At 42.9% G+C, this 14339-nt stretch overlaps 1 protein-coding gene across 3 annotated transcripts; it reads right to left on the bottom strand.

Moving 5' to 3' along the window:
- Positions 1-587: 587 nt before the first annotated feature.
- Positions 588-5422, bottom strand: LOC123180853 (moesin). 3 transcript variants are annotated; one of them, XM_044593016.1, is made up of 7 exons: positions 5167-5422; positions 5010-5041; positions 2612-2709; positions 2167-2249; positions 1348-1425; positions 1148-1243; positions 588-1025 (listed from the first exon to the last, which is right to left on the bottom strand). In XM_044593016.1, exons 1-7 carry the CDS (start codon positions 5260-5262, stop codon positions 765-767), a joined length of 744 nt encoding a protein of 247 aa, XP_044448951.1. In that variant the 5' UTR covers positions 5263-5422; the 3' UTR covers positions 588-764. The 3 variants fall into 3 exon arrangements, with proteins under 3 accessions (XP_044448951.1, XP_044448952.1, XP_044448953.1); XM_044593017.1 differs by having other exon boundaries at positions 588-1007; XM_044593018.1 differs by having other exon boundaries at positions 842-1059.
- Between the last annotated feature and the right edge of the window lie 8917 nt (positions 5423-14339).

Genomic DNA, 14339 nt, shown 5'->3' with positions numbered 1-14339 from the left:
GCCTGGTGCGGCGCTTCGTCAACTTCGTCTTCGTCCGTCTACGCATGCCCGGTGTTGGCAACACCAGTGCGTGCCTTCGTCCACGATGTGTCCCCGGGCTTGGCAAACCCACCGCGACGCGTCGTCAGCAACATCTTCTTCCCGGCGCACCACTAACTCGGCGCCACCTTGCGCCCGCGCCTCCACGGCGACTTCCTCGACACCGGCCACCCCGACTCGACATCGACCACGGCATTCTTCTTACGGCTACCTCGACCACGACTCCACCACCATACGCTCTCCGCTACCTCGACAAACGGCACAAAGGGCTACCTCCTACTTGAGCAACCTCGTCGGTTTTTCACTCCAGCCACAACTCCACGATGCATCGACCGTTACGACTATGGGGGGTGTCCGTCGGCTTGCCTTCGGATTCTTCTCCAGTCTCACCGTCTGCGTCGCTACCGTTGTGACTGCGGGGGGATGTTGAGTATATTAATTAGATTGGAAACATAGGTTAGACTAGGAATTATTCTGACTTGCCTTGTATCCCAAATAGATCATGTAGTCCTATATATATGCCCACGAAGCTCAAGCAATAACAACGATTTCACCAAATCCCTCTCACGCTTCTAACACATCCAAAAAGGATCGACATTCCATTACACTTTCAACCTTCCAGTTCCAACCAAGCCATCGTTTTATACCAAGACAACCAAGCCATCGTTTTATACCAAGACAACCATGCCAATTCTTTCAAGTATATATAACTACGGATCCCAGCATCATGTCTCAAACCCAGCACCTGTCCATCCTGATCCAGAGCTTCCCCTTCCCTTGGGGAGGACCATCACACCGCCTCTCCCTCTTCCTCCCGAGTTTGATGATCTCTGCTTCCTTTCCGCCTCAGCGGTTCTTTGTTGCTGTGATCCGCTGGTGGCGGGCTTGTGGATATTGCTTGCAGGGGCAATTGCATTCGCTAGATTTTGTGAAGTGGGTTGCTGAGGTACCGAATTTGTGGCAGCCTGCTGTACAATGTTGATACCCTGATAATCATAAACCCGAGAATGTACAACTCAACTGAGACGAAAAACAAGAATGTGCATGCAAACATCAGCAAGAAATAACTAACTAGTAGCTATCAAGAAAGAAACATGTCTCGACTTACAGAAACATCGACAGAAGCCCTGATGGGATTTAGACATTCTAAACGCTTCTTTAACTCTTCTAACCTCGAATATTGTGAAGCCGCGCTCTCTTGAACCTAATTGAAACAAATAACCAGGATATTCTCAACTGAACCAAAGATGTAATAGGAAAAAGATCATTAGGTGTACGAATAAGGACTAGAGAAAAGGAAACACATACCAACCGGTTCAGATCATCACATAGCCTCTGCTTAGCCTCCTCTTCCTCTTTAACAACTTGTGCAGCAGCTTCCCAGGCCTAAACTAGCAAAAGTTACTTAACAGATCAACAATATAAAGCAAACAGCTAAATCATACAGTATTATGTAACTGGAGAAAAAATGATTAATTATAAGCATTTCCGTAGAGAAAATAAACACTTGTTTCAGACTATAACAGAAGAAAAAAATCATTATAGGAGTTCACTAAACACCCGCTTCCTGGATCCCCCCTGTTTCACTCTCTTTGGCCATTAACACTGAGATACCGGACCAGAAGAGATCCCCCTCCGCCACATTACTTCAACAAGCATAACTTTAACTTCTTTGTAACTTCTCATATATTATAACTCAATGTACAAGAATGCACTTGATCTCCAATATTACATTTATTTAATAGCATTCTAATTTAAGTTATAATCCTAATAGACACATAATAGTTGCAGTTTCAGAGGAAAATATGAATTCAGTTTATTTAGTTTATCTACAATAGCAATTTATTCTCCATGCATCTTATATATTGTCTCATGAACTCAATTTTCACATGTGACATTTGCTGAAAGATGCAACCAACAGTATTAGGATTTTTGCCCTACAGGTGATAGCGATACTCTAACAGTATTATGTTTTCTTGCAAAACAAGTTGCACCTTCCATGTCATCCACAACACAGGTAGCTAGTAACTTAAAATAAAACAGATGGAAATATTTTGGAAGGGAGCAAAACATTGTATAAGATAATGACAAGTCACTGTATTATAATCAGGAGTGAAGAAGTCCAACCTTTTTTGCCTCGTCCTCTTTCACCTTAGCCAAACGTATTCTCTCAGTTGACATCTCAATCTTTTTCCTCAAATGCTCGAGTGCTGGAATCAGGAAAAATAAGAGTATAATCAGTTTAGCCAAGTGAAAGTAGTGTATGTGCTAAACCATGTGTATGCCTCAAAAGAACTATTCCCTTTTAAAACATTCTACAATGTAGTGCGTATAGATTCTTTTCAAAAATCAAGCTTAATAAAGTTTGACTAAGTATATAGAGAAATTTATCGATATCTATAACACCAAATAAATACAAAAAGAAACTACGCCTTATGATGAATATAATGATATGTATTTGGTATTGTATATCTCGATTTTTTTCTCTATAAAATTGGTAAATGTTTATGAAGTTTTACTTCTGAAAAATATATACGCACTATATTATGGAACGGAGGGAGTATTAGTTTACCTGCTTTCTTTGGTCCAGCTGTCAGTTTAACTTCTAGAGTCAGATTCTCTAGCTCCTTCTCAACATCCCGAATTTTGGAATAATTTTCCTGAATATATCTGCAGAAAAGTATAATGATTCAAATATATCTATATTAAAAAAGAAGAGGAAAGAACTAAAATCACAGAGACACCACCACAACTGGCTTGATATGCACAAATCAGTGTGATTTATGATAGATAGCTAAATATAGATCGGAAACTTAGTGTGCGGCGCGAGCAGCCAACCATCTGATTCCCTTTGACATGCGTGAACTGTTGGGCGGGAGTCGGGTGTGCTAGCCTTTTTCTGCTATGGTGCACTACAGGAAAAGTGGTAGAAGTACTACAGGCCTTGCGTGGTATGAGTATAAGAGATTGCTTGGCGATGCTAATAAAATTTTGAACAATGCAGAAATCTGATAGGCCAGCACATGGCTTTGTAATTGCCTAGTTACTGTAGCTAAAATAGGTAGATGGTAACGAACCAAATAAACACAGCAGCTTTTTGTGCTTTGGCCCTCTACTCCGGGAGCCTATGCATATACATACTACACAAATCGGAGAACCCGGCAACTGATAGTAAACAACCTGGTAGCTGTTCTTAAACAAGTTGATAGCTGCATCGGATAAACTGGTAATTGCTTTTGAGGAAACTGTCAACTACAATATATCAGAAAACCTAGCAAGGGTGTCTAAGCAACCTGGTAGTTGATTTTGAAAAAACTAGCAACTCTATCAGACCAACTTGGCAACTGTATAAGAACCTGGTAAATAAATTGAAAAGCCAGTACTTGCTTTAAAAGAACTTAGCAACAGTATTAGAAATCTCGGCAACTGTAATAGAAAACCTGGCAACTGTATCAGACCAGCCTGGCACCTCTATTAGACCAACCTGGCAACTGTACAAGAACAACGTGGTAGCTAAACTGGAGGGCTCGGTATTTGCTTTAGAAAAACTTGCAGTTGTATTAGAAAAGCTGGCAACTATATCAAATTAACCTGGCAACTGTATCGGACCAACCTAGCAACTCTATAAGAATAACCAAGTAGCTAGTATGTTTCTCGGTCATATAAACATAAGTGATCATTGAACAGGACGACACATAATGGTTGCAAGTAGATAAGCATACGAAAAATTTCAATAACGTGGAACACTATTGTGAACAGTGAAGACTACTCTAGTAGTAGTGCACTCTATCAAACTAACAAGTACTGCTACTTGACTAGTACTTCACAGTTTACGTAACTAGCTGCGAACTACAAATGCAGCGAAACTGAGAGCATATCTGTACAGATTAAGAAAAATAACCTAAAGTGAATAAAGTTTAATCTCGAGTGAATAAGGTAGCACTGCGGAACAGACCTCAGTCTACTGAATTCATGCACCAGCCAGTTCATCCAAAAGTCTGGAGAAGAGTGGGCAATATATTTCAACACTCCCCTTACGTAGAGGCTACTCGAGGCCTTAAACGTGGGATCAATGTAGTCAGCAACTATCTTTAATTAATAGCATACTGTCCAGGTTTTGAAAGTACCATTTGAAAAGCATGCACCAACCAGTTCATCTAAAAAGTCCGAACAGATGGAGAAGATTGGGCAATATAATTCAGCACTCATCCGGATTAATGTAAAGATAAAACATCGCCAGAAATATCAGTTCAAACTTGCATTACTCTTGATAAAAGTAGAAATATTGCTGGACTTCACAATAAAGTAGTTAAAGAGCATGAAGGACCCTCACTATTTGTCAATGAAGTGAGATCATTCTTATATGGAAAACTGCAAAGTAGTTTGTACTCACTCCGTTTCTAAATATAAGGCTTTTTGGAGTGTATATAGACATATTTTAGAGTGTAGATTCATTCATTTTGCTCCGTATGTAGTCCGTGTTGGAATCTCTAAAAGGGCTTATATTTAGGAAAGGAGGGAGTACTAGTCAGGCTACTTGAACCTATCCCTACATTGAAAACACATTTTAGTGGCAGCTAATAAACACAAGGGATGTACTCAGGAGCAGTAAATTTATTTGCCATGCTTCAGTGGACAGTGAAGTGTTGTTCATAAACATGAACACCCGCACAATCCAGTATCACCTTCCTGCAGTTCATAATGAATGATTTGATACGGTCTGTCTCTCACTAGCATGACAAATCACACATGGGTAACATGATTGGCGAAGGTGCATAGTTGTCTTGCGGAATCCAATTCAGTTCCTACAGCCGCATGCTCACACATACGATACATATATGAAATCCTACCTCTATGTTAGAAAAGTACATACTGGAAAATTTGTAGATTCACGTAAAAAACGAATGCAGACCAAAGAATAATACCGAACAAACAAGATATTGCAAGAGGTGAGGAGGGAGGTGGCTCACTTCTTCAGTTGCAGCTGCTCCTCCGCAATGACCTTCATCAAAGTTCAAACGCACAACCGAGTCACGAAACCAGGTGGAAACGGGGCATTAAATGTAGTACGTACTAACGAAAACAAGAACGCGTTAGGGAAGAGAAGGAAGATTTTAAGCCGCGGACCTTCTCAGTGTAGGCCAGGACGGGGGAGTCTCGGGCGAGGCCGTCGGGGCCGATCTCCGGCTCCAGCGACGGCGGAGGTGGCGGCAGCGCAGCCATTTCGCCGGAAGCCGGATCCCCTCTCCTTCAGTCTTTGGCTGTTGTTGCCTTCTGCTGGATCTTTCTTCTGCCGCGTTATTGCTGTGTAGCATCGATTAATGGGGAGCTGCCGAATAGCTGAAGACCCGGATCTGAAATAAGAGGGGCATTTGATTTTTGCCACAACTTACGGCTTTTTGATTCAAAGGATTCTCAAAAAAATTTTGAAGGATTCTAATCCTTAGGAATTTTTCCTATGTGGCTTGTTTGATTCGTAGGATTGTAAACCATATGAATTTTTTCATAGGATTCATTTGCATTAGATTTCATAGGAAATTTCCGTCCACTCAAACCTCTTTGAAACAATCCTACGTTTTTCCTATGCACAATCAAACACTCATACAATTCTGTAGGATTCAAGATGACATGCCACTCTAATCCCACGGTTTTCCTATTCCCGCATTTTGGAAATCCTACGAATCAAATAGGCCCTTACATTGCACTTTGATAATTTGCCACTAGTTAGATTGTATTTGATAATTTGCCACTCCTTAATTGGAACATTGATTCTTTGCCCTCTGTCAGGTGGGTCCCACATAAAATTATCAAAATACCCTTGCCCCACAGATTGACCACGAACGGGAGAGGCGGTCGCTCGTTCACATCCCGGGCTCATCCCCTTAGTCTTACACGCGCAGAAACGCCAGAAGACGGCGGCGGCTACTGGACGGCGACTCCAGTTCAATCCCAAGTCGCTGAGGGGATGAACCCAACGTCCACCCCCAGCCCCCGTCTCCTTCTTCCTCCCTGGCCGGCAACCCCTCTGGTCACCGACGACGACCTGGGCTACTCTCTGATGCGCCCCTCACCGGATCTACGATGAAGACCTCGGCTACTCCCCTCCTCCCCGTCCAGGTCAGCTGCTCCTTCGCGCATATGCGGATCGAGGTCGCCGTCGACCCAGGGCTCCTTCACCATGCATGGCTCACCCTCAACGCCGACCAAATCGAGCCACCCCCCGCTGGCCAACATCCTCGTCCGCATGCGCCTGCGATGGATCCGGCCGTGGGCTCGAGCTCCTAGGCCCTCCCGTGTCGGATCAGGCATCCCCATCACGCGACGCCGCAAGCTCCTCCCTCCACCTCCCTCATTCCCTCTCCCAGCAGCTGCCGTTCATGGCTGGTGTGTCCCCGTCGACGCACTGCAGTCCCAACAGCAGGAGCACGCTGCGGCCGGGCACGAACAACAGCAGCAGCGGCAACATCACGGGGCGGCGGCCAGCAACAGGGACGGGGATGCGGCGAGCAGCGACATGAGACGGCGGCGAACAGCGGCAGGGATGGGGGAGAGGGATGAGCGGGAGGAGTTGGGGGAGGTTACTGTTGTCGTTTGCCCTGGCCATCGTCGAAGTCGCCGCCACAGCCGCCTATCGAGTTGGGGTCGGAGCCCTTTGGTTTGGGTCAAACAGGTGCAAAGGGTAGTTTGGTCACTATTTTTAGGCATATAATTTCACTTATAATTGAAATGATTGTTTTTGTGGGAAAAAGGGCAAAAGATCAAAGTCCAAACTAAAAAGTGGCAAATGATCAATTACAATGTAACTAGTGGCAAATTATCAAAGTGCAATGTAAGTTGTGGCAAAAAATCAAATCGCCCCCCAAAACCGAGGTAGAACCCACATATTTGGACATCTTAACTACTTAGAGCATCTCTAGCAGACCCCGCATCCCGTCGACCCGCAAAACGCGTTTGCAGTTCGCGAAAAAACGGCATTGCGGGCCGACGCGGACGGCCGCAGAGGCAGATCCCGCAAAACGGACCCGTATAAAAGGATATTCGCGGAATATACTCTTTTACAGGTCGACTTTGCGGGGTCTGCTCTTGCACCGATACCGCCGGTCCGCAAATATCGATACCACACCAAAAAATACAACAATCATCCACACTACAAAATAATTATTTAGAAAAATATCAATACCAACACAATACAACAATCATCCACATTACAAATAATTATTCAAATCACCGAAGCAAACTAAATAATGCAATATAAAACTTACCCCGAATACAAATAACACATGAATTAAATAAAAATGAATAGAAAAATGAGTTTGTTACTGTCCAACCCTTTGCCAATGGTGCTCAATGAGATCCTCCTGAAGCTGAAAGTGGTGTTTGCATTTTCAATCTCCTTGTATGTGTGAAGAAAAGCTCTAATGCGGTTAGGGTCTCTAACTGGTTTGACACGGCTACCCACATTGTAGTAGAAGAACTCCAAGTTCATGCCTCTCTCATCTTTAAGAATCATATTGTGAAGGATAACACAGCATGTCATGATGTTTTTCAAGGTCTGCTTGTCCCAAAAACGAGCAGGACCACGAACAATGGCAAACCTAGATTGCAAAACCCCGAATGCTCTTTCAATGTCTTTTCGGGCTGCCTCTTGCACCCTTGCGAATTCACACTGTTTTCTAGTTTTGGGTTCTTTGATGCTCTTGACAAATGTGCACCAAGGAAGGTATATACCATCTGCAAGATAGTACCCTTTTGTGTATTCATGCCCATTGGTAGTGTAGTTGCAAGCAGGAGCATCACCCCTAGCAAGCCTAGCAAACAAATGAGACATTTGCAACACATTGATATTGATGAGGACATCAATACCATTGTTACACCCACAGCCCCTACTACTACATATACTGGACCAATTACTAGAGCTCGCGCACGCCAATTAAATTATCAGGTACTGTCGTTTCTTGGTAATGATTCTAATGTTCATGAGAATATGATGCTGCCTAAATTGGATACATTTGTTTTGCTTACAAATGAAGGGCCTGGCATGGATAAGAGGGATGAACATTGGAGCAAGAACAAGCATGGAGTTGATGGCATGCACAAGGGGAACAAGAACGGAGTTACAAGTGATGATTTCAGGACTTTAAAGCCAACATAATGAGTGCATGAAGCCTTGGACGAAATATACAAGATGCCACTTCATAAACTTCGTCCAGAGGCTATTCTAGGTGCTGCGTCACCTTATTATTGGGCCAGGCCCATGTAATTTCGAAATACATAAGTATAGGCTGTTTTTAGAGTCCGTATGTGTGGGGAAACAAGAGATAGGGTTGGTTTCGGACCCCTTCCCCAAGGGCCACGAAATTCCCCCCTCTTCCTCCATATATACAGCCCTTAGGGCACCGTTTAGACTTTGGGTTTTGTTTAGATTAAAAGTTCGCCACAGTTGCAACTTCGCGTACTTCGTTTGTGTTCAACGACCAGACCAAGGCGTCACAGAACCCCACCTTCATTAATAAAGCTTTCCTCTTATATTCGCAATATCCAGATTGCAATCTTAGTTTCTTGCTTGTTCTTCATTTGCTCGCAGGAAATAGGCCCTCGTGGTCAGGTTGATTGTGCTCCGGCGTGGTCAATAACCCTCGGAAGTTGGTTTAGCGATTGCTAAGGCGCGACGTCTCGCACGTTCGTAGTCGGATCGTCAAGGTCGACTCCCACAGAAAACGATAGCCACCATCTCATCGAAACATCGGGACACCTTTGCCTCTATCAAGTGGTATCATATTTCTAGGTTGCTCGGTGAGATTTTATAGTTTTTCGTAGTTTAGATCGAGTCTGTTCTTCATACCTATAGTCCACGAAAAAAGCCAAAAAAATAGGGTTAGTTGATCCTATCCGAACCAATCTGAGCCTTTGCATAATCTTTTCTGTATTTGCTTTGTTGAATTTGCGGTTGCATCGTCGTGTCAAGTTGCTGGTCTTAGCGTCTAGTCTTTTAGAGTTTCGAGTTCTGTTCACAAGTTGTCACGTCGCCGCTGCCATATATCACCACCGCATCATCATCATCGCTGCTGCCATATACCACCACCACACCAACTTCATCGTCGCTGCCATATACCACCACCACATATTCACCGTCAATCTGAGTCCATATACGCCACCACATATCCGCCGCCATCACGTCAATCCGAGTCCACCTACAACATATATCCGCCACCAGTCCGAGTTCCACCGGATTCATCGCCGCCACCACTCCAAGTTCCACCATATTCATCTCCGCCACCAGTCCTAGTCCGAGTCCATTATTTTGTTACTCTGTTTTGGATTTCCATATCACGCCATACTCCGAGTCATGACAGAGTAGGACTCCCGAACTTCTGTGCTACCCGTACAAGAAAACTAGTTCCAGTTTCAAAAAAAAAACTAAGTCTGGAAAATTCTGGCTAGGCAGTTTTTAGACCATTTGTAGACTTTTTCGAAAAAAATTGTTGCGGAGCAAAATAAAAGAGGAAAAAATTGCAAAAAAAGTGAAAAAAGGAAAAAAAATCAGAGCGTGCTCCTCCCTTATTTACGTGCAGCGCCGTGATTTTGTTAGTGTTCTAGGCTCGCGTCTCTAGCACGGTCTAGCCTAGGACCAGCATAGTACCGTCGTTGAGCGTTTATTCAACTTTGCATCTCTGAATTGATTATTGCTGACCCTTTTTGCTACCATATTATAAGCCTTCCCAGCTCCACATACATCTACATCGTGCGTGTTGACTCTCCCTAGTAATCGCTCTATCCAAGCTTTGAGAGTTTTGACTACATCGGTTACCGATCACCGCCTGCTGCTGGGTAAGAACTAGTAAGAATTTGAGATTTGCTTGATGGGTTTGTGACACCCACCACCACCACCACTTGTTAGTAGTCTGTAGGATCATATTCTTGTGTGTTTCTATTGCTCCTAACCATGCCAGGATCACAAGCCGACGAGATTGACTGGGAGAACTTAACAAACAAGGAGCTACATGATAAGTTTCAGCAAATGATGACTGAACAGGTGCAAGGTGTGCTGAACAATTTTGAAGAGGCCATGGAGAAGATCACTGGCATTGAGAAGACGTTCGAAACAAAGCTCGATAACAGATTTAATGAACTGCTTGCGCGTCTTCCACCACCGGCTGCACCTGCCGCACCTCTGCAGCAGCAGCAACAACAACAACAACTACCTCCACGTCGCGAAACAGCCCTCCGCCGAGCGAGTCGTGTCCTTCTTCAGCCTGGCCAAACTGTTGGTGCTGATGTTGATACTTCTGTGGCTCCTGCTGCTGATGCGGAGGATGATTATGTGGGAGATTACGAGGATGAGGTTGATCAAAATCAGAACAACGTGCAACCACCAGCACCACAACCACCAGGTCGTCCACATGCAAATAATCAGAATGGTAGGGCTCTTCCTCAGGTACGAGATCATGACCATCTTCCTAAACTGAAATTGAATATTCCACCATTTGAGGGTAGATATGTTCCTGATATATATCTTACTTGGGAGTTAGGAACTGACAACGATTTACATGTTTACAATATCCTGAGGAGAGACGTGTTCCTACTGCTGTTTGTGCTTTCACTAGCTTTGCATGTGTTTGGTGGTCTGAACATTGTAGATTATATCCTATTCCAGCTACGTGGGCTGCTTTGAAAACTGCTATGCGTACTCATTGGGTTCCACCATATTATCAACGTGAATTAATTCAAAAATTGCAGCGTTTAAGACAAGGAAAAAATTCTGTAGAAGAATATTATCAAGAATTACAAACTGGCATGATTAGATGCGGTATTGTTGAGGGGAATGAAGCTATGCTTGCGTGTTTTATGGGTGGATTAAATAGAGAGATTCAGACCATTCTGGAGTATAAGGAGTATAATAATATCACTCATTTATTCCATCTTGCTTGTAAAGCTGAACGTGAAGTGCATGATCGACAGGCATTGGCGCGAACTAACTTTTCTGCAGGTCGATCTTCATCATGGACACGTGCATCCTCTACTTCCACTGCACTAGCACCTCCGTCAGGTGCCACATTCAACCATGATACAAGAAAGCAGGCACAACAACCACTATCTGCCAAGAGCACACCTGTCGGGGCTGCGCAGAGCTCTTCTTCTTCCATGGCATCAACAGGGCACACAAGTGATATTATTTGTCGTCGTTGTAAGGGAAGAGGACATTTTGCGAGAGAATGCAAATCTCAGCGTGTGATGATTGCTACTGAGGATGGTGGGTATGAGTCCGCCAGTGACTATGACGAGGAGACTTTGGCTCTTATTACACATGAAGAACACGGTGGAGATGATTCTGATCATGAGACGCAATACATGGCTGCTGAAGATGCTGACAGGTATGAATGTTTAGTTGCTCAACGTGTTTTGAGTGTGCAGGTTACACAAGCTGAGCAAAATCAGAGGCATAATTTGTTCCATACAAAGGGAGTTGTGAAGAAACGTTCTGTTCCCGTCATCATAGATGGAGGGAGCTGCAACAACTTGGCTAGCATGGAGATGGTGGAGAAGCTATCTCTCACCACAAGACCACATCCACATCCTTACTACATCCAATGGTTCAACAACAACGGCAAGGTTAAGGTAACACGTACTGTTCGTGTGCATTTTAGTATCTCTACATATGCTGATTATGTTGATTGTGATGTGGTACCTATGCAAGCATGTTCCTTATTACTTGGTAGACCATGGCAATTTGATAAAAATTCCGTACACCATGGTAGAAACAATCAGTATACTCTTGTTCATAAGGACAAAAATATTACTTTGCTTCCTATGACTCCTGATTCCATTTTGAAAGATGATATTAATAGAGCTAATAAAGCAAAACAGGAGAAAAATAAGAGTGAAAATCAGATTGTGGCAAAAGAATTTGAGCAACAAATGAAGCCTAATAATAAACCATCTAGTGTTGCTTCTGAAATTAAATTGAAAAGTGCATGTTTACTTGCCACAAAATCTGATATTGATGAGCTAGATTTTAGCAAATCTGTTTGCTATGCTTTTGTATGCAAAGAGGCATTATTTTCATTCGAGGACGTGCCTTCCTCTTTGCCTCCTGCTGTCACTAACATTTTGCAGGAGTTTGCTAACGTCTTTCCACAAGACGTGCCATCGGGATTACCACCTATTCGAGGGATTGAGCATCAAATTGATTTAATTCCCGGTGCATCGCTACCCAACCGTGCACCATACCGTACCAATCCAGAGGAAACGAAGGAGATTATGCGTCAAGTACAAGAGCTGCTCGACAAAGGTTATATACGCGAATCCCTTAGTCCTTGGGCTGTTCCTATCATTTTAGTGCCAAAAAAGGATGGTACGTCGCGCATGTGCGTTGATTGTAGAGGCATTAATAATATTACTATTCGTTATCGTCATCCTATTCCTAGGCTAGATGATATGCTTGATGAATTGAGTGGCTCTACAATATTCTCCAAAGTTGATTTGCGTAGTGGATACCATCAAATTCGTATGAAATTGGGAGATGAATGGAAAACAGCATTTAAAACTAAGTTTGGATTATATGAGTGGTTAGTCATGCCTTTTGGGTTAACTAATGCACCTAGTACTTTCATGAGACTAATGAACAAAGTTTTATGTGCTTTCATTGGACGATTTGTGGTAGTCTATTTTGATGACATATTGATTTATAGCAAATCTTTGGAGAAACATTTGGAACATTTACGTGCTGTTTTTATTGCTCTACGTGATGCACGTTTGTTTGGTAACCTTGGGAAGTGCACCTTTTGCACCGACCGAGTATCTTTTCTTGGCTATGTTGTTACTCCACAAGGAATTGAAGTTGATAAAGCCAAGATTGAAGCTATTGAGAGTTGGCCGCAGCCCAAAACGGTCACACAAGTGCGGAGTTTTCTTGGACTCGCTGGTTTCTATAGGCGTTTTGTGAGAGATTTTAGCACCATTGCTGCACCTCTCAACGAGCTTACAAAGAAGGATGTGCCTTTTGTTTGGGGTACCGCACAGGAAGAAGCCTTCACGGTATTGAAAGATAAGTTGACACATGCTCCTTTGCTCCAACTTCTTGATTTTAATAAGACTTTTGAGCTTGAATGTGATGCTAGTGGAATTGGATTAGGAGGTGTGTTATTACAAGATGGCAAACCTGTTGCATACTTTTCTGAAAAATTGAGTGGGCCTAGTCTGAACTATTCTACTTATGATAAAGAATTATATGCTCTTGTTCGGACCTTAGAAACATGGCAACATTATTTATGGCCCAAGGAATTTGTTATACATTCTGATCATGAATCTTTGAAACACATTAAAAGTCAAGAAAAACTGAACCGTAGACATGCTAAATGGGTTGAATTCATTGAGACTTTCCCTTATGTCATTAAACACGAGAAGGGTAAAGAAAATGTTATTGCGGATGCATTGTCTCCTCGTTATACTATGCTTTCACAACTTGACTTTAAAATATTTGGTTTGGAGACCATCAAAGATCAATATGTGCATGATGCTGAATTTAAAGATGTATTGAGAATTGTAAAGAAGCTAGAACATGGAACAAGTTCGTCGTTAATGATGGATTTTTGTTTTGTGCTAACAAGCTATGCATTCCAGCTAGCTCCGTTCGTCTTTTGTTGTTGCAGGAGGCGCATGGAGGAGGACTAATGGGACACTTTGGCGTGAAGAAGACGGAGGATATACTTGCTACACATTTCTTTTGGCCAAAGATGATACGGGATGTTGAGTGTTTTGTTGCTCGCTGCACTACATGTCAAAAAGCTAAGTCACGACTCAATCCTCATGGTTTATATATGCCTTTGCCTGTACCTAGTGTTCCTTGGGAGGATATATCTATGGACTTTGTTTTAGGTTTACCTCGAACAAAGAAGGGGAGGGATATCATATTTGTTATCGTGGATAGATTCTCGAAAATGGCACACTTTATACCATGTCATAAAAGCGATGATGCTGTTAATGTTGCTGATTTGTTCTTCCGTGAAATTATTCGTTTGCATGGTGTGCCAAATACTATTGTTTCACATCGTGATACTAAATTTCTTAGACACTTTTGGAGATGTTTATGGGCTAAGTTGGGGACTAAACTGCTTTTTGTACTACTTGTCACCCCCAAATTGATGGTCATACTGAAGTAGTCAATAGAACATTGTCTACTATGCTTAGGGCTGTTTTGAAGAATAATAAGAAAATGTGGGAAGAATGCTTGCCTCATATTGAATTTGCTTATAATCGTTCGTTGCATTCTACTACTAAGATGTGCCCTTTTGAAATTGTGT

Source organism: Triticum aestivum, chromosome 1D (assembly GCF_018294505.1).
Source record: "Triticum aestivum cultivar Chinese Spring chromosome 1D, IWGSC CS RefSeq v2.1, whole genome shotgun sequence".
Classification (NCBI taxonomy): Eukaryota; Viridiplantae; Streptophyta; class Magnoliopsida; order Poales; family Poaceae; genus Triticum; species Triticum aestivum.
The sequence above is the reverse complement of the archived record's forward strand: the minus strand, read 5'-3'. Positions and strand labels throughout refer to the sequence as shown.